This window comes from Cyrtonyx montezumae, unplaced genomic scaffold (genome assembly GCF_038088225.1).
Source record: "Cyrtonyx montezumae isolate F1298 unplaced genomic scaffold, pur_monq_1.0 scaffold_7, whole genome shotgun sequence".
In the NCBI taxonomy this organism is placed as follows: Eukaryota; Metazoa; Chordata; class Aves; order Galliformes; family Odontophoridae; genus Cyrtonyx; species Cyrtonyx montezumae.
Window position 1 is genome coordinate 18,478,659 of NW_027072078.1, and position 23,839 is coordinate 18,502,497.

The 23,839-nt window shown below is 35.7% G+C and overlaps 1 protein-coding gene across 1 annotated transcript in view; it reads left to right on the plus strand.

Annotated features, from left to right (window-relative positions):
- Positions 1-23,839, plus strand: part of STK39 (serine/threonine kinase 39) — an 88,686-nt gene that overhangs the window by 55,016 nt on the left and 9,831 nt on the right. Inside the window, 2 exon segments of the mRNA XM_065751106.1 lie at positions 13,189-13,241; positions 15,159-15,227. Coding sequence (XP_065607178.1) covers positions 13,189-13,241; positions 15,159-15,227 — 122 coding nt within the window.

Sequence of the window (23,839 nt, forward strand, 5' to 3'; positions counted from 1 at the left end):
AGTCAGCTTCTGACAGAAATAAACATAGCTGTATTACAAGTTGCCTACTCAGAATGTTTTTCACTGGCAAGTTTGATCAGCCACTGTAGAGAAATGACATATTTTAGAAAATGGATACAAATATGTTGTCTGACTTAAGTTTATATGTTGTCATTGTGTGAGGCACCTTTCATGAAATTCCACTTAAAACTAAGAATTGATAATGCTTAATTATGCAGTTTAATTCTTGTATAAGGAGTATTTTGTATTGGCAAACTTGATGGCTTTTCCTATGTTTTTGGCTATTTTCTCTAAATGGCTAACTTGGTTAAAAAGGTTATTGCCACTTGCTTTAGAACTCATTTTTATCCTCCTAGTGTTGACAAGAAACTACAGTCACTCAGAGACATCCTAATCACTTGTGTAAGTGAAAGTAAATGTTATTTCTATGCTAACAAAAAGATAAAAAGACAAGTAGAGAAATATTTACAAAATTATGACCAGTATGTTAGCAAAAATAGCAGATTAATGCACAGCAAGTGGCTTTAAAAGCTGCTGGTAATCACAAGAAATTTCTATGTAAAATGACTGCCAAGTTCCAAAATCTGTTCTCCCTTTTTTTTTTTTTTTACTACTTTTCTAGTGACAACTGCAAAGAATTGGCTGCTGAAGGTTGTTTACTGTAGGAAGTAGTAATAAATTTTATTGTGGGGAGAGAAAAGACGTCAGGATTATTTGGAATCAGTTTACTTGTCCTATTTACGTAACAGCCCAGTTTATGCTATCAATATTCTTTTTCATCTGTCTGCTGAACACAGGTAAATGAAACTATTTACAAAACAGACCACTTTATACTACCACATGGAAGAAGCAGTGAGGTGCTCGTGCATTTTTAGATGATGCTGAAACCTGTAGAGTGATAAGCTTCTACCCGGTTACCTGCAGTGTTGGCATATCTAAAGGTCAAACATTTTAGCACAGTCAAATGCCAAGGATTATGCTTTCCCTTTTTCTTTCTGTACCTCTTAAGGTACAGAAACCTGAGGTTTCCAAACATTTTGTGTGCTAGGAACTGAAAAGCTTCCCTTAAACAAAATAGTCATGGACAGTAGATATTTTCTGGGGTCTGGGAGCACTCTTGACTGTTACTTGGAGAAAAGAAAAATCTGATAATTTTGCAGAGTGAATTTTTGCTAATTTAGGCTGACCTATATTTTGGAGCATATGCTTTGCAGAGCGCATTTCTGGCCCCATGTGAGCTCTGGCCATGTCCTGCCTCAGTGGTAGGAGGTGGGCTGAATCATACATCTTTGCAGTGTTTATCTGGATTTCCTTCTGATGGAAACCTGAACATATGAACAGGATATGAGTTGGCGTATAATGTATTGGGGGAGGGTATCACTGTATCCAGTTAAAATTTTGTCTTACTTGGCCTTAATGTAGTCCTGGCCTGCCAGTGAGTGTTGCACCTAAGTAGAGAACAGAGATTTTTTTTTTTAGGAGTTGGTGTATCTGCGCTGTGCTAGTTTAGGAGATTATTTACAGAGAAAGTTTTAGAAAGCAGTGACTGTGATGGACATAGGGTTAGGATTCTTCTTCTCTAGCCCTAGCGAGTCCCAGTATTTGAATCTTATTGCTCTGCTAATTGAAGGGCAAAGGGGGTTTGAGGCTGGCATCCCAGTGACATTAGCAAGCTTGTACCGCTCCAGGTAATATAAGTGGTGAGCTACAAAGACACTGTTTTCAGAATACAGTAAGGTTAAGCATTTTAGTGCTTGAACTATAGCTGTAAAGTTTTCTACTAATTGAACTAGTTTATTTTATTATTGTAAGGGTAACTGGAGGCATTCCTTCATTAAAAAATAGACAGCAAAACCCTGGAAAATAAACTCTCTGTAACATAAGATATAAACTGGAGGCCCTCAATCATAATCAGTCAGTCCTTGATTAGCCTCTGCATTCCAGCTGTCCTGATCCTACAACTATTGCAGGGTGAATTAGATTACAGTTACAGTAGCTGTATATGGGGAAAGATACTGTGGCCCCTAGACGGTGTTCTTCGTTATAATTACTGAGCAAACTTAATTTGTGACTATCTGAAAGTAAAAATACTGCTAGCTTTGCTTTTGGGTAGTTGATAAAATTTGGGTTGCTGGCTTGCATGCAGTATATTCTCTTGGGATTGTAATGCTATAAACAGTTAATACGCTCATAGGGAGTTCTACATTTATCCACCTCCAGTGCAGACTTTAAAGTGTACTGTTGATGTCTTTTGGTGAATTGTTCATTAAGTCATATAGCTGATAGAGACTTGAGCACATCAGAGGACTTTTATGGGATTTGTTAAAATGAACCATAAGTTGTGGAACATGTTATGAAGCAAGTTAGCTACAGTATGTGGATAGAAACAATTTCCTTTGATGCTTCACCTGCTGCTATTATGTTGCTTTTTAAGTATGGCTTGATATTCAGATAAACATTGTGAACATTATGCGCCAGATGAGAAGACTTCAGAACTCAGTATATCATCCAAAATGTTGGAAGCTTTCTTTTAAAATAATTTGCTTGAGGCAATAAAATTATATAAACTGCTGCAGCTTGATGAGCTCAGAACACTGGTTTGGAATGCTTTGAATTGCAGTTTAAAAAAAATAAGTACTGATATGGATGAAAATGTATTTCACTGGTATTTACAAGGCAAATTACTTGACTGATGGTGGAGGAGATGTGAGAGGAAGGAGACTCAAGCAAGGGAAGGTTAGAGGTTCATCTTGTCACTGCTTTCCTTCTGATTACCTACTCAGAGCTTTCCTAAAGAGAGAGTAAGATGCCATCAGCAAAAGGCAAGCATCTTGAATGTGAATGAACTCCTTCTGTGTAATGAAGGCTGCCTGGGCTAGGATGTGAGGGACAATGCATTTTTCCCAGGGTCCTTTGGGAAAGAAGAGCTAAGGGATGGTGAGGAAGTAAACTGATGGCACTTGTAGTATTGCTGACAGCTTTTGGCTAGGGAGCTATCTTATCTGTGGAGAGCTTGTGATGAAATACAGTGTGACTATTTAGGGCCTTATGAGAAAAGGTGGACAACCTTCAACAGATGCTTAAAAAGGAACTGCCCCTCTGACTTATTTTTTCTTTTTAAGAAGATGAGGCTATGCTAGGCCAAAAAAAAGAAAAATCTTTAAATGGTATTAATACTATGGAAAAAATACAAAATGATGTTCCAATGAAAGTTAATAGCATAGACAGAAATTGAAAATGACCTTCTCAGCGGAGAAAATCTGGCAGAAGAATCAGTGCATTTCAGCGATTCTTTCACTGGATGATCAAGTTCTGACATTTTTTGCAAAGCAGCAGTTGGACTGAAACAGTAATTGAGTAGGGAATGCCAAATTAGCACTAGCCTCTCTTTAGTGTAAATGTTGTGTGGTGGATAAGAAGCACAATCCGAAGCCTGAGATAATTTTTAAAGAATTACATAGTGGTGATTGTAGCATTGGGGCATTTAATTCCATTAGTCTGGATAATTTCCAACTTGTATATCTGATTTTTCTACCCTTACCTTATATTTAATACCTTTTCAATTTAGAAGGTGTTTGTTTCAGTGAGGGTAACTTAAAGAAATATCCTCCCTTGTTAGAGTTCATTTGACATAATTGCATTTCAGGCACATTGTGACCAGCTGATGCCTGCCTCGCTTGCATTTTCAGTTGGAGATGGCATTTTTCCAATTTATTTTCCATCTTTTCAAGTATTGTGTCAGTGAGTATTATTCTGCAGGAGTGAAATTAGCAGTAGTTTTTTTCAGATAACTCAAAGTGAAGCTTGTGAAAGGACTCTGTCCTGGTTTAATTAAGGGCTTGGATTTTGGAATGAATTGGAGAAGCTGGTTCTCAATTTTTGTGTGGTCTGTTGCCATGGTGTATAACTGTGACCTGAACTGTCTAAACTGTGGTTATGTTGATATGCTGGTGCTTCTTTATCTTCTGCTTCACAGAGGAACAGGCATTTGGTATTGGGGGAGAATGAAAATCTGCAGTCCATTTTCTCTCCTGTGACATTGCACATATACCATGTCTCTCAGCAGAGGACCCTGGCAAGAGATCTGTAAAGAGGCAGAAGGCAGTCCTCTGCTGCAACTGGGGAGAGATGGTAGAAAGGAGATATCACCACCTTTGAAATTTCAGGTCTAACCACCAGATTAGGGAAGGTCACTATCTGAGGACTTGGCGATTTAGATTAATAACACAGACATTTCATGTTAAATTAGGAGACTTGTTAATGGTTAATAGTTAAGAATTGCAAATTATCTGAAGCAATCTAAGATGGTTAAATTAGCTTCTATGACAGGAAGATAATTTACTGACTGTAATTTAGAATGTCCCAGGACCTAATTTAATACAGTTCCTGCTCACCAGATGAATTAAGCCAGAGGAAGAACAAAAGGCACAAATGGAAATTTTTTTACTTGAAGCACTGGTAAGTGGGATAGTTCAGTTATATTATCTCATATCTTATTTAAAATAGCGTGCAGAGAAAATGCTAAGGCAGAATTAAACATAATGGCATTTTGATAGTTCATGTTATTTACTGATAATAGTCAGTGTGTATTTTTAAGAAAACTATTTCAAATAATGAAGCTGGTTAACAACGCTGTATAAATCTGTTTTCCTGTACCTTGTGTAGTACTTGTGGTTCTTATCAATTCTTGCCTGTTAGGGCTAATCTCAAACTTCAGAGGGAAGCATTAGGGATAATCAAAAGCTTGGAGAGGAATAATTCCATAAAAGGGAGGTATCTGTGTTTATATAGTAAAAATATATGATGTGTGGAACACTGTGGCACAAAGTCTGAGAGATGGGATTGGTTTCTCAATGCAGGAACTGGAGGAACATGAGAAAAATGGCTGCTAACAGGGTAAAAAAAATCACATGCAGTGTAGTTAAACTTTGGTACTCCTTGCCTGAAGATGTAGAAGAGAAATTCACGAGACCTTTGAAATTCTTAGAAATTACATCTATCTGAGGTAGTTCCTGAATGACAAATGCTTTGTGGCTGGGACAGCAGTTGCAGGAAATGCTACCATGTCCTACTCTTATAGGTTCATAGGTACATTAGGTTGGAAAGGACCTACAAGATCATCTAGTCCAACCGTCCTCCTAACACCATCCCTACCCACTAAACTACTAAATCAAATCCCTAACAGTGATAATCAAATCCTTATAGTGTTTCTTAGGTACCTACTCTGGCTGCTGTCAGAAATAGAGGACTCGGCTGCAGATACCTAGTAGAGATGTGGTTAGTATTTAAGGATGAAGATTAATTTTTAGGAAAAAGGAATCTAAATAAGCAAAACCTAGAATATGTTCTGACAAGATTTGGAAAGGCTTGGATAACTGACAGTGTAATTGAAAATTTCCAATTTTTTTTATTTGATGGTGCAGTTTCTAGCTATTCTGATATTCAAACTTTTTCTCTCACTTGGTTTGTAAGAAGGGGGACTGATACATATCCTACACCAAGGATAGGCATTCTTCGTTATTTTTGTTTATTTAGAATGGTTTCTTTTCTCCAGTGTATTTCAAAATCCACAGACCAACTCCCAGCTGTGTGGTGGATTTGCAAGTGGAAAACAGCAGCACTACACTGTAGACTGGAAATTAAACCAGTAACAAAACCATTTGTAGAATTCTTCAAACAACTGCACCTCTGATAACATTGAGTGCTGTCCTATGTGACGATTTGCCATCACCTCCAGAGCATTTGCCCTCCCTCAGGCTGCTGTGGGACTGTGGTTACTGAAGTGAATTTTGATTTGACAGTATGGAGACTTGATTTAAATAACCTGTTTAATCTTGAGTAAATCATGACTGAAATCAGTAAGCAGGATCCTTTGATTAAACTATAGACTCTGTTTTTCATGTTTACCTCTATTTCCTTCAGAGCTTGCTCATTAAAAATGTTAAATGGCGCATTTCTTATTCACAATTTAAGGATGCTTTTATCCCTTGCTGTATTTTCATTGAAAATTGAACACTGAAAAATGTTTCAATTAACAACTGCATCTAACATTTAGCTTATGTACAATCACCTAATAGAGAACTGGTATGTTTTTTATGAAAATGTTTATATTTACAGCTGTTTATTATTGAACCGAAGAATCTTGTTTTTGTTTTTCTTGTCAAACAGAGGTTATCAAGATTTGCATGTCTAAATATTTAGATGGCTGGGAATTAAGTGTTTAATTTGCACAGTTGTGGTTGTAAATTTTGTGGGCAATTAATTGCATGTGATGCTGCTGCTGAGGCTAATTTAAAAACCAGTAGGACTTTTATATTTCATTCTGTCTTTTTATTGTGTGTGCATAGTTTCTTTCTGATTTTCAGTGACCAACAAACTTTTCAAGCTTCAATGAATGAGTTTTCATTTCGCTTGTGTTTGGATGCACTGCATCTGACCGCAATCTAAAAACCTAATGTAATTTAGGGTAAAAGTGCCACTAAACAGCAAGCATTATTTTCAAGATTTTGGGAAATTGCTCTTCAATGCATTTCAGCCATTTAAAAAGTATTGATGCTTTTCACAAATTAAAACTTATCACTGCTTAAAAAAACTGACTAAACACTTTTTATTTTAATGAATGAATAATTTTAGTGAGAAGCTTAACAAATATTGCCCTCTCTGCAGTAATAAACTGATACCTACAGCAGTTTCCTTCTGCTTATCTGAGAGCAGATAGGAAGTGTGAGCATCCAAAAAGATGATGCAAGTGAATACTTTGTTTAATCACAAATAGGTTGGTAATGGTCATTTCACTAAGCAGAAATTAAACGTGCAAGGACCTATGCAGAGAAATGTAAAATTGAGAAGTGAGGTTTAAAAACAAATAAAATTACCTTTTCCAGAGGTAAATTGCAAACAGAGGAAGGACCTATGTTCATATGCAGCTTCTAAAATTGCAAACACTTTTGCAGACCTGCCTTGTTACTTTGCCTACTAGAGTTTTCTTGTTTTATTTTATCACAGAATTTGTAAATTTTCTTAGTTTTACTCTGGTATTCAATACATCATTACAGCATTATAATTTATTTTAAGTAACTTGAAGCTGGTCAACTATGGTTCAAATCATATTAAAGTCCTCTTCTGCTGAAGGAGTTGTTGACTACCCTGGAGCATTGGGCCGTGTCCTGAACTGATCATGTTACAACCCATACAAGTCACTTGATGGCTTCTAATGGTGATGAACCCATCCCTTTTCTGTGTGGTTGGTGGCAAGGAGAATTTTTAATAGATAACTGTTGTCTCATTCCAAAAGGATAATAATCAAATGACTGTGTCTGATTATGGCATTGGCTGCTTTTCAGCCTTGAAAGCATGATTTGGCTGTGTTTTACCATCCCTATTATTGCTGCCTCTTGAAATCGAATAGCTAACAAATATATCGCTTCATTTCTGAGATCTGCTCTTTATGTAAGAGCATGTAAACATTGTTAAATGATAGTGGCAATGTTTTTGTTAATTTCTAACTGTATTTCCTTTTTTGATAGTGTGTGTGTGGACAGGGATAAGTTGTAAACTCATAGAAGTTTCTTGAAAGCCACTGAAGTTTATGTAAAGTTTAAATGGACTCCAAAGGGTAACTATTAGTAAGATATGGACCTGAAATAAGGAGATTTTTAGTCCCATTCTCGTTGGTGGTAGTCTGGAAGCTGGGGCAGACTTCAGTCATCTGTTCTGCTACTACTGAAAGTTAACAAAAATTCCTATCCATTTAATCTAGAACTTTACTGAAGTCATTAGAAATAAGCTGAAAAGAAGCATCTCTATTCACAGTGTCAAAGAGGCATAATGTACCTGAGAGTGTGGTGGTATGTAATGGAGGAACCTGGATATTGATTAGTAAATGGTAGCTGAGAATGACAGTGTTAAACAGAAAGGGGTTTATGTAATCATGTGGTGAATCCTCAGGAAGCTAATGCTTCTTTACAGTACATGCTCTTTTCTGTTGTATTTATATGGTCCAGTAGGGACTTTAAAATTCTGATTTACAAAATTAGCTTAATAAGCAGACTTCCTTTTATTACCTCTTCCATTATTGTTCTGCTGTATTTGAGGAACAGTTGTGCCTTAAGCGTGTGGAAGTGAGAAATGAATGACAAATTGTTGTGAGAAGGAAGATGACCTTTTAAATTTGAATACCAATTGGTAGAGCCAAACAATACACCCTCCCTCCCCATTCTGTTTGAATAACAAAGGAAAACATGGAAACAGAATTCTTCTTTAAAAAAAAAAAAAAAAGCCTATTAATCATAGTCTTTGGGGCTTTTCCTTTAATTGCATTTCTTGCACTGTGCATACAAAGACCTTGCCCCAGAGTTGTATAATGGAGATCAAATGGGTACATGTCCAGGATGTACAGCCTAGCTATCACTGATGAGACAGCTCCATTTTTACATGAATTAGTTTTTTTCTCTTCAGACTAAATGAGCAGGTCATTTAAATGCTTCTGCCGTTTTAATTACAGTGGCAACTGCAGTGAGGGAGTGCAAATGCCAAACTGCTTGCCCTTGTTTCCTAAGCTATGCTGAATTGTTTTTTTTATTGATAAAAAGTGTAACTTGGTTTGCTTCAGCAGTAGTTTTAATGCAGCTCAAATAATTTTGGAGAAGAGCACCTGTGAGACCTACATTTTGTATAAATGTGATTTATTTTCAGCAAGAGATGCAGAGACAAAACGTGTGCTGTTACACACCCATGCACACATTGTTCTTTCACATTACCTTGTTTTAAAATTTTAAAAATTGTTTCAGGAAAGAAGACTGTATATGTGCTGAAACTTAGCTATTGTAGCATGTGTATCATCTAGGAATACGCTGTCCCTGAGGTTTAGAGAAGATGCTGATATAGAAGGTGACCTTTAACATAATTCTACTAAAGATGTAATGGATAAACTTGGGAGAAAATAAAGTAGAAAAAAAGAATGAAAAACTGCTTGATACATAATCAAACTATCGTAGCATGATTTAGAACTTAATTTTAGCTCCAATATGTATAGTTTTCTTGAATCTCTCATACATGATTGACATCACATTTTGAAGGACAAAAGATATATTTAACATCTCCTGTTTACTGTAGCATCATTACACAAATGTGTTTTTTTTAATCTCACATATTAGGCAATATTTTGTCAGTGTGGATCTTCTATCAATCGTGCTGAACATTTAATTGACTATAGGAGCAATTAGACTATCAAGTAGTTTTTTTCTAAGTCTGTGTCTTAAAATGTGGATGCCTGAAATCTCTCTTCACTTCTTAGGATTTTTCCAGTGCAACCATAGCAATCTGAACAGCTGTTTACATTGATCTTGATCTTGGTAAACATAAACATTGTTCTGCAAATCATTTCTTTTAAAACAATGCTTTTGTGTTGTCTGCTAACAACCGGCTGTTCTAAATTAAAGGGCAGGATGGGACTATGCAATGAAGTTGGCCCATGTTTTTTTTTTTCAGGTTCTTTGATGAAATGTTACTTCCTAGAAAATCAGGAAACTGCTCTAGCAATCTTTATGTGTACATCAAGTGACCTAAAACTTCACTCTGATTTTTTTTTCATCAGGAAAATATGCTTTCAGAAGGTGTGAAATTTTAATTTCTAAAATGACATAGCAAGGAAGATGGCCAACAAAATGTCTTAACATGGCTGTCTTTGGTGTTGCTCTTATTTAAAGCAGATCTCTGGAATTAACTCCTGTTGAAAGTGACTGTGTAGTTAAAAACAACATACAGGAAATGAATAAAATGTGGTGTGCTAGAAAGCAAAGAACTATTTAAAACTTACTGCTCTTTAAAAGAGATGGGGCGTGGATATCCTCGATCTTCATGGCATATGAGTCTGTAATGGCACAGAGCAAGAAGCAAATAAGAGCTGTTAGAAGGGGTGGCAAAAAGGTCTGCATTTGCATTTTTAAATGGAAATAACTGTTTTTCACAAATCCATCAGAGAAACTATGGACCATTAAGAAATGATGAAGAAGATAAAATTATTAATCATGAAGATACAAGTGCCTTTCTTCAAATCCTATTTCTCTTTAGTAGTAATAAAGTCTGTGTGTGCTTCTGCATGATAAGACTGTAATGGATGTAAGTGTAAAAAAAGAGCTCCAATGAACAAATGAAATGGTACTTGGAAACTGCATACAAATAGATCAGCAAGCCCAAACAGTTGTCACCAAAGAGTAACAAGGGAACTAGCAAACTAGTTTGTAGTAACAGTGACTGACTAGAACCAGAGAAGAGTCTGAAAACTGGAGGAAAGGATGAGCAGCTTTTAGGGGAGAAATCAAGTGCATCTTCTGCTTGGTAGATAAATATATAATGGAATCAATAATTTATGGAAATCAATAAATGTCTGGACCGTAATGGAACCATAAGCAAAAACACAAGCTTCTAGTGAATTAATCTTGACAGACTTCCTTTGTTTTCTTCCTTGAATGATAGCATACAATTAAACAGAAAGCAGCAACATCCTAGATTTGAAATAGTTGAGTATAAAATTGGAGACAATGAAGTTGGATGGCATGAATTTCCTTGAATTTTCAGCTTTGGTTTAATAAGCAAATTTGACTCATAACTTCTATTTGGGACATTTTGCAATTTAAAAACAAAATACACCACCCCATTTTCATCTTTCTTTTAGGAAAGAGTCTGTATTGGGAGCAGCTGGTTTTGCGTAGCTATGTTGATCTGTTAGAAAATGGGTAATTTTTGTGAGAGTTCATAATTACTTAGTGCCTTTTTATATGGTGAATGTTTTATGGGTGGCTTGGGAAAAGGCAATCTGAGAGCCTTAATGAACTAGTTTCTAAATAGTTGTCTGGAAGAATGCTAAATCTACAGAAGTCCTTCTCAGCTGTGTAAAAAGATATGCAGGCTGGAGCAATTCAATGTAGCTGCTAATAAGCAAAACTTTCTGATTTTGTTCTGCGAAAGTGTAAAAAAAAAAAAGTTGTTTTTCTTTTGATTTGTTTCTTCAAAAGTGTATGCAGGGAGAGGCTATGTAAGTCTGTGCCTAGTCCCACGTTCGGCCAAAACAGCTTTTTTATTCTATTTTGTAGAAGTAGTCTCAATTTCTGTGAGAATTCCCCTTTTTGGAAAGCAGCAATTTTAATAAGCTCATTAGATGTGATAAATTTCAGCAGAGGGGAGTGGTGTGCCAAAAGGGAGTTTAGAGATGGATCGTATGTGGCTTTCTTCTAGACAGAAAGCCATCTAGGGCTTTTGGAAGGGTGGGGGCTGGAGAAATTGAGATTCATCCTAATTCTTTGTTGAATAAAAATAGACTTAGTACATCATTCCATATAACGGCAGGAGATTTTTACAGCGGAAGTAAATGAACCTAGTAAATCTATACTGTCCTAGCTGCATTATCTACAGCTTTGTATTAACACACTTAAACTCCCATAGCTTTTTAGAGTAGAATTTTGGGAACCTGAAACTTGTTCAGCTTTGAAGCATTCAGTATATTCAGTAAATGAGTACTCTTCATTTTAAACGCTGCATGTGGCATACTTATTTTTCAGGCTTTGCTATATTGCTTTTGTCTATGTTGCCAATCACTGGTTTTTGTTTTCCTGCACGTTGCTGGTTTTTGACTCTAATATTTTTGTAAGTATTTAGCAAGTGATAATAGCTCTTAAGGCACAGCTGGGTATGCCTGCCTATTGGATTTAGTTTTCCCACAGCAAGACTTCATGGCCTGGTATGCTGAAATCTGAGCTTGCTTACAGTTCTCCTAGCTGGGGAGAAGAATAATGGACTGCAAAATGCATTCAGTTGATATTAGCTTTTCATGTGGATTGAGCTATTCATTGGAAAAAATAAGCTACAGCCATTTAGTTCATCCCTATGCTTAGACAGATTGCCATTTCCAAAAACAAGATGGATGTCTATTTTGCAAAGAGGCTGAAGTTTTGTAGATGGTAGAAAATATTAACTAAAACTGAAGTGGAAAATGTGCAAGAGATAAGAGATTATAAAGGTATTCTTTGAACAGGGCAGTAAGTCCCTTATGGCTGTGTCATGAGTTTAACTGTTCAAAGCACTCTCAGGAGAAAACATGAAGGCAGAAAGCCTTTGGTTTTCATGCTGTGCTGTTTATTTTATATGTTTATATGGAGAAGCTCCTTGTAGAGACGGTGGTCAATACATGAAGTTATTCACTTCAAAACAGCTTTATAGACGCTGTGCATCAAAAACTGCTTTTCAGTCTCTTAAGTGAGCTTCTCTGTGTATATCTGATCTCCAGTAGAGAGCTTTAAAAACAAGTGATGGAGATGGGTGATATGTACTGTTCAGACTATACTAAACTGTTAGCACCAGTATGACAGAGTCTCTTGAAGATGAAAAGGAAAATGTTTATTAGGGGATTCTATTTTATCCTTTATGTTCTCCAGACATTTTTCAGCTTGAGACCTTTCTGTTGGTTTTCACCAAAAGATTTCCATGAAAATTTGGTGGCACCTCCTGTCAGGGTGTGTTGGGAGCGCAGTGTTTTTCAAGTTGAGGAAATTTCATGTTGCAAAAAATGTGGTTGCCAATGCCATTTATATTAGCTAAATAGCAAGCCTGAGTTTTTGTCACTAAAAAACTAGTTTGTTATTTTTTGTGCTTCGACCTATGCTCATTTCATACAGTTCCACTATTAAATACAAGAGATTATCATGAAAATGAGTAATTAAGTGAGGAATAGGAGGAATTTAGGAATTCTAAGTAGGATAGGTGGATGTAAAAGTTATTGGGCATCTCCTTTGGACAATATAAAAGATGAGATTCTCAGCAGCTATTGCTGACTTGCTTGATCGGGGTGGGAACAGCAGGCAAGGGCCTGGCCTACAGACACAATGACTGTTGTAGCCAAAATCTATATCCAGCTGCAAATCTAAATGATCTTCTGGCTAGGCTTAAGCAACTATTTGCATACGTTTTCAGTAATCATGATACTTTAAAAATATATTTTTAATTATATTTTAAAAAAATTAACACGGCTTTTTTTAAATTTTCTTGTATGTGCCTTCTAGTTGGGGTAATATTAGAACATAAAGCCATGTACTCCTCGCATATTTAAAAGCGATTCACTTACAAAGCTCATTCAAACTACAATTTTCAACTTTTCTTTGTTAAAGTTCAGTGTATGCAATTAATGTCTTTCAGGAACTCCAGAAAAGAACTTAACGATATACGTTTTGAGTTTACTCCAGGCAGAGGTAAGACTCTTTCAATTATCTGTTTATTGTTCAAAAAAAAGGTTTTTCAGAAATTGATTACTACTGATGGTTAATATTAACTATCTCTCTGTAATGTCCTCTAGTATGCAGAGCTTTACATTTGACTTAACTTGAACAAGAGCATCAGATGTATGTAAATTCTAGTGGCCAGGTTGCATATCGTACAGTGTACATTAGATTTTCTCTACAGTATACTTTATCAATTTCACGTCTTACTGAAGTGATCTATGTGGCATGTAAGATCTTGCATCATCATATTTATGGCTTTGAAAATTACTTTTTTTACATTTGGGGAGCATCACAAGAAATGGCATAAAGTAGCCATGAAAGTATATACAGTGATAGTGGTAACATTTGAGCTTCTTTGCCCTGCGTAATAAAAAAAACAACTGTTAAACAGTATGAGGTAAACATCATTTTTTAAAATGCCTTCAATTGACAGTTGGACTACATTTCTAGCTTATGTCTTACCACCAAAAATAAATCCTGGCACTGAAACTTAAGATTCTACTAAATGCTTTTAGAACTCTATTGGCTTTCCAGTGCTAAGAGTTTTAAGAAGTCATAAAATTTATTTTTATTTGAAGAATACCAGATATTACTGCAATAAAATATGCAAGAGGATGATATGTTGTAAAAAAAGGTATCATCCTTGTTACATAGCAACCTTCTAAGCTGTGAATGTATTTCATTTTTCTCAGAAGTCAATACACACTATACTTAGAAAAATCTTAACACAGGGCTTCCACCTGAGAAAAAAAAAGTCCAAATTGTAGCAGGTATCTTTTTCCCCTGTAAATCATAATATCTTTCATATGCTTTAGTTCTGTGGGTTTATTCTGTTGTCTGCCTTCATTTCTCATCAGTTTTGATGAAGAGTAATAATGAGAAAGATCTCTTTACTTAGTTGGGCACAGAGCATTCTGAGTTAGTCACTGTTGAAAGAATTACTGAAATACTTGCTAAGCAGTTACGTAAGCCATGCAAAACTTCATACTTGGTTGAAGAATACAGGATATATCATAATGAAGTATAACAGGATTATTCCTTATAGTTCCTGAGACAGCCAGTGTTTTCACCCTCAAATTTCTGCAGAAATTGGAACTCTCTCAGTGATACTATTTTTCATCTGTGTTTTATTTGAGGAGTTTATGCAAGTGTTTGACTGCTTCAAAACATGGTCTCCATGCAGATACTTTGCACTGAGGTCATGTGCAGTTGATACTTCAGAGGAACGTAGGGCTGTTCCTGCTGTTTCCTACTTCCTCTAATACTTCCAAATTCTCTTTGCAGTAATTATCCAATAAAGAAATAGTAGGCACAGAGACTTGGGAATTAAGCCATTCAGTTACAGCAGTCAACATCCATCCATAGCTCTGAATCTTCTAGGTCACCATACAGAAAACTTATTTTGAGCCCAGAGCTCTAAGAAAGTAATGACTGTAACTTCCTTGCCCCACTGGTAACAAACAAGAGAATTTGATATCCTTATCTGTCTAGATATGCAGAACAATAGAGGGGATGGAAGCAGTAGGGATGGTGTTTCAAAGCATAGTTTATTTTCCTAGTTGTGAAAATACTGAACTTCTAAACCATGTAAAGAATATCTAGTTAAATAATAGAGAAAAAATGCTAGTGACCTGGTAAGGTCTGTATGATATTTGTAATGAATAAAATCATCGCATCATTTTGCTGTGTAGAGGCTGCTAAGTTAATTGTCTGGTAAAATTGTAAACTTTTCTTTTTTTCCCTCCTAATGAAAAAAACATTGAATTCAAGCCTGCAACTGTGGGTGTTCTGAAGCTAAAATATATTTTTGTTATATTGCTTTAGGTGATTGATACTGTTTGTTGTTTTTGTGGATTCTCATTCTTACTCATTTCACCTTTTGGACAGATACAGCAGATGGTGTTTCTCAGGAGCTGTTCTCTGCAGGCCTGGTTGATGGCCACGATGTAGTTATAGGTAAATTGCATTTTTCTTTGCAATTATGCTCTTGTGACAAGTTTGTGTTTAATGAATGTGGAAAAATGTGTTCACTGTTGTTGGTTTTTACAAAATCCTTTGTCCTAATTTTGCTTCCATGTATGCGTAGTTTGTTCAACAAACCAGTTTTGATATGAGTCCAAGAAATTGTGTTTTGGAAGTTGGAACTCTTCACTAATTTAAAAGGGGTAATATAATAGATGTCCTGTAGGACTATTTAGAATTCAGTGATTGATCAATTCTATGCTAACTTAATTTATTTAACGATAAAATTATTTTGGAGTGAGATTATTCAAAGTATGCTTTGGCACACTGAAATTAGTAAGTATCATGTAGAGTTCATAGAAGTAGAAGCATACTGGAATTCAAAATCTGGGGAAAATTGTGGCTTGAGATCTTTTTTTCCTCCCTAGAAATGGTAATTGGAAATGTTTTTTGGCAGTGGAGAGGAAAGATAGTTCTCTGTTTTTCTATTTGGTGCTTCAGTGATTTATTTATTTATAGTGAAATTAACTGTCTGGCAAATATGATTGATTTCTTAGGTATTCCTTTTCCTTCAATTGCAGCTCTCCCTCTGGTTGTTCAATGCTGCTAGAAATATAGTTGCCATGATTTTGGCAAAAAATGAGCATTTTAGTAGATGTTAAGCATATGAGATCTGGAGAAATACTTGATCTTTGTGTTGCAGTTCAAAAAATTTTATCAGTTGGTTTAGATATCTTTACCAAATAAATCTGTGAACTCTAAAAAACCAACCAACCGAAAAAAAAAGTAAACTGGAATGCAACTTTCTGCAGCATTGGATTAAACAGGCAAAGATTTGAAGGACCCTGGCCACATCTGTTTACAAGAAATTCAGCACGTTTTGAGCTGTCACCTCTACTTTAGCAGTACAGTCTTGAAAAATATTTCAGTCCCTTCATTTAAAGCAGTGAGACATATAAAAGAACAGATGGTGCTGAAAATGCAAATCCTCTTAAAAAACTCATTTTCTGTGTAAAATGATTTTGCCACTTTGTTCACTCCAAATTAAAAGGTTTATAATCTTCTTCAATATGAATAGTGGAGATGAGTTTGGTTAACCTTATTCACCAGATCTGATTCTTACAGGCTGAAAGTAACTGATAAATTCTCTTACTTTTCAACAGAACCATGCAGAAATTCCGCTTCTATGATATGAATGAAAACAGATTTCCGAGCCCTGTGAAAGTTGTTCCCATAGTTACTTTTAATAAAACTTGAGAAATATAGGAAGTGGGATTTAAGAAAAAAAAAAAAGGCGAAAATACCTGTGTTCATTTTGAACTCAACAATTTATTGGCATAACAGCTGATTTTCTGAACAGATATTTGAACCAGAGTCAGCAAAAGCTGCTGTGAAATGTATGGCCATGGTGTACGTGAGCTGAAGCTGTTAGTGGGGACCAGCTGATGTGCAAGTTTTACAGAATTCACTGCTTAGCATCAACACACCTTACCTTTTGAGTCCTGCTGGATTTGCTTCACTTAACACAGGCATCCTAGGAAAATTTCCATTCTGATAAGCAATAAGTTCAACTGTCTGTTCTGTCAACACGTAAAAATCCCATCTTGCACGTTCAGTTCTCGCTACAATTGACTGGTTTCTGTTCTTATTGACAGTAGCATTGTTTCACAGGAGGTCCTTAGATCAAGGGAATCAGTACAAAGAGTTTAGTTTTAAAGACTGGATTTTGAATTGGCAGGGGAGAATGAGTCTTAGAGCCTATATGTAGACATCTACTTGATGAATTATTTTTATGCAGCTCTGAAACAGCTGTTAAATCATGTGAAAGGTCTGTAATGTTTTCAGAATATTTTCAGTTAAAATGTCTATGAATGTGCAATATACATATAGTAACTAGAAAACCTTCACATACTAACGCTTTGTTTGGATTTTTTTTGATACTGTAAAGGAAAGTCTAATCATATAAACACTTGTTTCTGTTGGAAATCACATAGTTGCAGTCCCACTTCACTGCTGTGTATGTAATTTCATCAAAGCTGTAGGCTATATTTAATCTTCTGGATGCCATCCTTAAATTTCAGAATCAAAAGAGGTCTGTCTACATTTATCTAGAGGCAAAAAATGCTTCTTCCTGAACAAAACTTAAGTAAAATCTCTTGTACATTTGCAGTCAAGAAATATGCAGTTGTTCTTCACTATATTAATGTAACTTTAATTTTAGAAGTTTTTTTCAACAAGTGCGGAAGATGTACCTTCACATTTTAGTACATCAGACATTACCTAGTGGTAAATTCACATCTGCCTTCTGGCTTGGATCCAGACCCAGGTACCAACACTTGGTAACTAGAGGAACAGCTTTCAGAAGGGCAAAGCAAAAGCTCCCTAGTGAAAGGTCTAGTACCTTTAAAAGAACCAGCTGAAAAAGCAATAGATCATGTTTTGAAATGAGATCATATTCTGATAGCGACAATTATTTTTGCCAATGTCTTATGTATTTGCAGTTACAATAAATGCCATATTAGGGTTTTTTTTAGTTGGTTTTGTGTGTGAATTTTTATTTGATGTGGTTACTGTGCTAAGTTGCTAAGTAGACAGGACTAATACTGGTATCTAAAGTAAAAAGGTCATGGCTCTATGATGGCTAAGCTGGCCATGGATGCAAAGAATGCATATAAAGCCGTATCCAAAATGACATGGTTTCAAGAGATGTTAAATAGTAAATGATATTAATGAAGAGTACTGAAGGACTTGAAACATCTGGTTGTCTTACAGTATCCTACCTGCTAATGTTGAACTTAACTTTCATACTTCAATGAGAACCTGAAAAAAGCAAAAGCCCAGTTTATTAGTATACTGTCTGTAAGAGCATTTTAACCCGCAGTGACACTGATAAATTAAATTCATAGAAACTATCACAGTAGCTCATGTATCCTCACTTTTATTGTGCTTTTGCTTATGTCTATTTTTGTTTGTGGTCTTGTTGGATCAGTCCTCTCTGAAACTGAATGAAGCGATACTGTTTGTTCAACTAATTCTAGCATATTTTCTGATTACAGAAAAATAAGACTCTGCTGCATAAATTGAAATATATTGCATAAATGTATAGCTTTGCAAAGGGCAGTAGTATTGCAAAGGGTACACAACCTGGTTTAGTGCCACCACATGAGGCAGCATAGTTTTGCCATTTAATATTAGTCATGTTCATGAGTCTTGAGCTCATCAGTCAATTTTGAACAGAAGCATTCCAGTTATTCAGTCTGAACTCAGCTCAGGATCTAGCATGAAGCTGGGGAACAAGTTTAGCAAACCTGCAGCTGAAGAACATTTGATTTTTATAATCTTAGAAGTTTACTAGAAAGTTTTTTTTCTTGCCTACTGTTCAAAATGAATGAAATAACTGATTTTTTTAGTTTTATATCCCATTTTATATATTCTTAAGCTTGATGTACTTGTAAACTTACTAATGAGAAAATTCCCTAATAGAATGTAAAAATTCATTTTAAGCATAGACTAAATAATTTGTGTTTACTTTTCAATGTATTATGCAGAAAAGAAATGTACATACAACAGAAATTGTGCTGCATTTTAAGGCATTTCGTAGAAACTCTTGTGTCTTCAATGTGTGCACATAGCTGTTTCTCTTTAGCAAGGGATGCACACGCATTAGCAATAGGAGAATCTCTTTAAAACCCCTGGGGCTTACCTAGGGACTTAAATATTTCAATGCATCTGGCTCATTTAGAGCTAATGCATTGAAGAGTGACTCATAATGACTAGACTGTTGAGAGTTCTGGAGGTTTGAGATACACCCGCAGGTAATCAAGCTTTGCATCTAATTGCTCCTTCAAAGTTATTTTAGCTATATATGTGCTGTGTAAAAGGTGCACTTGAGAAAGTATATTGTGTGAACAAGGCTGATTTCATGCGCATTCCCACCTTACTGCATTTTTCTGTGTGATGGAAACTCAGACATTCAAGATGGTGAAAAAGAACACGGTTGGGTGAATAGCGACTGCTGCTGTAATGGCTTCTATGACTGAACTGTGACAGGACATAAATGGATAACAATTTATACATAACTATACACATATATTATTGGAAATATATTCGTCTTGTAGTTGCAATCCAGTAAATAATATTTTTTCATTACTTTAAGGAGGGAAAAACAGGTGGAGTTGGTAGTTGCTTTCAGAGAAGGTTTCTTTTTTTCAGCACCCAGTCAAGCAGTTCCCATCACCTGTGTGAGGAGCAAATTCATCTGTCTATCACTGGGATTAGTCTGGGTTCTGCCTGATACAGCAGGTGACAAACTTAAGCTGAAGGCATTCTGTATTCTCTCACAGGTCTTGGGTTGTAGTTTTGAGGTCTTTCATTTCTTTTTTTCTTTTTCTTTTTTTTTTTTTTTAAAAAAAGCAGCTCTGAATTTGAATCAGAAATTGGTAAGACAGCACTGTAAGTAATGTTCCCCTTTTCAATAGTAATTTAGTTACTGTTGTTTGTTTCCTTGGCATTCGCTTCTCCTGCAGGTAGTTAGTGTGTCAAAATAAGGATTTATAGATGCACTTAAAACTAGAGGTAGTCCATTTCAAAATCTAACTCCTGAAATCAGGACTTCTTTTCTAAGTATATTTTTCGTTGTTTCAAGTTTTAGACAAGGTACTAGAGTAGCCTGACTGCTGCTTTATCTTCTTAATAGTTTTGTCAGAACAAAATCTATAATTCATTTTCTATAATTCATAGCAAACTCAGAGCAGGAGAGATGTGAACATCTGATGAGGAGAGATTGCTAAGTGCTAATATGCGTGGCAGAATGTGACCTCCTTTATTTGTGCATAGACTTACATTTCAACTCTTATCTGGTATGATAAAGATACCTGTTGAACTGGCTTTGATATCTTGACAACATTTTGATAGGCAGCAAATTCTTTGTCTAAATGCTCGCACTTACTTTCTGTGTTCAGTTACTGATAATCTACTTTTTTCAACCTTGTACTATGACTCATTCTTTTGTATAGAAAATTTATGAGCTTGATATACTGTAATATCTCAGGCTTGTTAAACATTCCTAGCGATGTTGGGCAGCATTTTTGTTTTGAATTTTTGTTTCAAATGTTAATTTGAGTCTGCAGTATGGTTTAGAAGACTCAGGTTTATCAAAACACTTTTCTTCAAAATGAAGGGGAAATTGTGTTTGTATATTCATACCTCAGCCCTCTGAATTCTTCTAGATATTCACTATATCCATTAAATGCATGCATAATCTAACTCTGGAATATGTAAGAATTTAAATATCCAGGTATGTTCTACCTATCCTTTTTAATGTGCGATGGCTTGACTAAGAGCTCTTCACATACTATGGGAGACTAAAAATATCCTGAAAACTCATCTTTTCTTTTTTTTATAAGCTTCTGGGAGAAGGTACGGTTTGCCAATTACAGTTGTGTTATAATTTAGTCAAGAAGTAGTATCATTTTCAGATTTTTTTCTTGGCAGGGTGTCTAAAACTGTAGAATGCAATATATCACCTTGGAATCAGAAGTGGATACTAAATAATTGCAAATTTGGGCGCTTGATGATCATGTGCTATTGGAATTGAATTAGCTATGTTTATAGCATTAAAATTATTTCTTTTTACATTTCAGTGTAGTGTTTCTATTTCATAAAATACATTCATTCAATAGGGTGGGAATTTTTCAAGTTCCCTAGAGAAACATCTTGTATATTATTTTGTCAGTCCTCAGTTTTCCAGTTTTTGTCTGTGACCTCTAGATATTAATTCTCCATGTTAGTGGATAGTAAGGTGAAGGGCTTTGAGAACTACTCTTAACCCACAAGCACTTTATTTCTGTGGTTTGACTGAGGATGAATATTTAAGGGCTTGATTTGTTCTTAAAAGTCAGTCAGGAATATATGCTCCTGATGCCTCTTCCATGCCTTTTCCTCTTCTGCTCTTCAGTAACATGGAATAGCTGGTTATTAGCCAAAGCTTTGGTCTCAGTTCTCCTCCACCCCCTTGAACAGTATACACTGGTGTCAAACTGCTAGTTAAATGTCCTTGAAAAGTCTTTTGAAGACATTGAATAACCTGAACTTTTTGCCTGGTACTTCATACACACAAAAACTTACATTCGTGGTTCTCCCATGTCTGCTTTACTGGGGCTTAGAAACCATGTGAACATTCAAGCTGCAGGAATTGCTGACCGCCATGTAATTGCAGTCCTGTTCATAAAGATGCTGAACGAAATGTTTTCAGTTTTCCCCTGTTCAAGTGGGAACTTTGTTTGGCCCTCTGTTATTCTACTGATGAATGCTGTTCTCTTGCAACTGTGTTTTCTGACTGTAAAGCCACAAATCAAAATCTTGGATATTAAAGTATCAAATTTGAAATGGAATAAATAATTTCCACTGTCTTTATATCTTCCGATTCAGCAAAGAGAATTCAGACAAATTTGTAAGCCTTAATCTTCCTTTGATAAATTCCTAATGACAGCCTCTTCATAAATAATACATTTCTAAATGTTTTTAATGTTTCTCCCTTATCAGCATCCAATAGCATCCTCAGAATAGAAGCCAAGCTTGCTGTTGATTTCTCTATTTTCTTTCATTTCTTTCTTATGAGAAACATGTCTAGCTTCTTGCTGTCCTCCAGCAATAAACACTTGTTAAGTTAGCTGTCACAGATCTCAAAATGCTTTAATATTTCCCTTGCTACTGTTCTCAAACAGCATAAACAAAAGGGATTTTGACTAGCATCCTGAATGGATGAATTAATGGAAGCACTCCCACTTAAGACCTTTATGACCTCTTTGAAAAAATTTTTAATCTTTCATGCAGTTTGTTAGCTATTAAAAACACTAGATAATAATAATCAAGAGATCTGGAGGAATCACTACCAAAAAGCTACAAAGGTTGATTGCTACAATTGTTTGCATAATATACTATAATCCAATGCTGGCTAGGTTTCAAAGCTTGGTTTTGATTTGGTTCCGATCTTGCAAATGCATGAAAATCACTGTGCAGTGTGAAATACAAATGAGTAAAGAGATTGCAATGGATGTCTTGCAGTAAGTGAAACTACTTCATGAGTATCATCATAAATTCAGCTCTTTGGAGAAAAGCCCTACCTTGTCACTCCGGCTTCCTGCTTCTTGAGACCTGTACAGGAAGATACAGCATTAATCTTCAAATCAGCAGACTCCCAATATAGTTTTTAGGTAGAAATCATGTATCAAATGGAAATGGCAAAATAAACCCCTGCATATGGGGGAGTGGTAATATTTGGAACAATCAGGAGAGAACAAATAAATCTGTGGTGCTTTGAGTTTGGCCTTTCTAATAGCAATACATTTGGATGAAGTACAGAGCAGCTGAAGGTGGCTATTTCTCACTATTTCTTACAGACTGCATTTTGGACTACATAAAAACAATTTCACTTTTCAATTATTAAACACATTTATTTTCTCAGAGTTTTTTTTTTTTAGTGTCAATAATTTTGTACCCAAATAACATTTACTTTTCCTTGTATCTGAATTTCAGGATTACAATATGCAATAGCTCTCCAAATTGTCAAACCTAGTGTCAGAAGTTCCCCATTCATTCTTCATCGAGTGGAAAAGTATACGAATTGTTATTCTTTTGAGAGCATCACAGAAATATTGTCTCAGACACTAGATGATACTTGTGTCTGTGTTGATGCCAGATGGCCCTGGCTCAGTTGGCTGCATTGGCATTGTACAGGAAATGGTTCCACTGTATTCATATAGCTTTATTTACTGTCTCATTAATTTTAACTTTTTCAGAAGTTTTCCCTATTCCAAAGCCATTAGGGTTAGATTTCATGCTGTGTTAAGAATTTTAAATAACCAGGCAGGCTCCCATTACATCAGAGAAACAGCTATTTGTGACTGCCCCACGTATGCTCAGTCTGTTATGGATTTTTTTTTGTATGATCTTGAAGATGGCATTTTTTCTGTTACACAGGCTTTATATTGATCACTTATTTAAAAATTATCACTGATGTCAGCCAGGAATGTACGGTAGGGATTGTATTGTAGTATATGCTAAGTAAATAAATGTACATGCTGGAGGACAGTGGCTATGAGAGCTTTTTATTTATAACATCTGCAATTAGCTGTCTGGGTTGTGTATATTTATATGCTAGTTTTGACCTTTTTATCCTACTGCATGTTCCACAAATGCAGACACTTACTCTGACAGAGTGACACCACCATTTGTCTCTGAACAAAACCTGCAAGAGAGCCTGGAATGATTTGTGGTGCAAGGGTTGATTATATGTCCTTCAGAAACCTTCTGAAGCAAGCTGAACAGCACCTCATTTATCGCTGTAAACAACAAAAGCCTACTGTGCTAACTGCTGCTAACATTTGAAGAGGGTATTTGCTCCAAGACATGATTTGAAGTGTGCTCTATTTACTTGCTGGTTTTCTTGGCAAAGGTTCTTCCATCACTGATTGATTCTGTTGTGCAGTTATCTTGTCCGTGCTTCTTCTGACTTGTTTTGTCCATGCTACTATACATCTTGAGAATACACTTTGCAAAATAGCAAGTTGAATCTACTGTATTCAGGCCCCATGGAAGCAATGAAT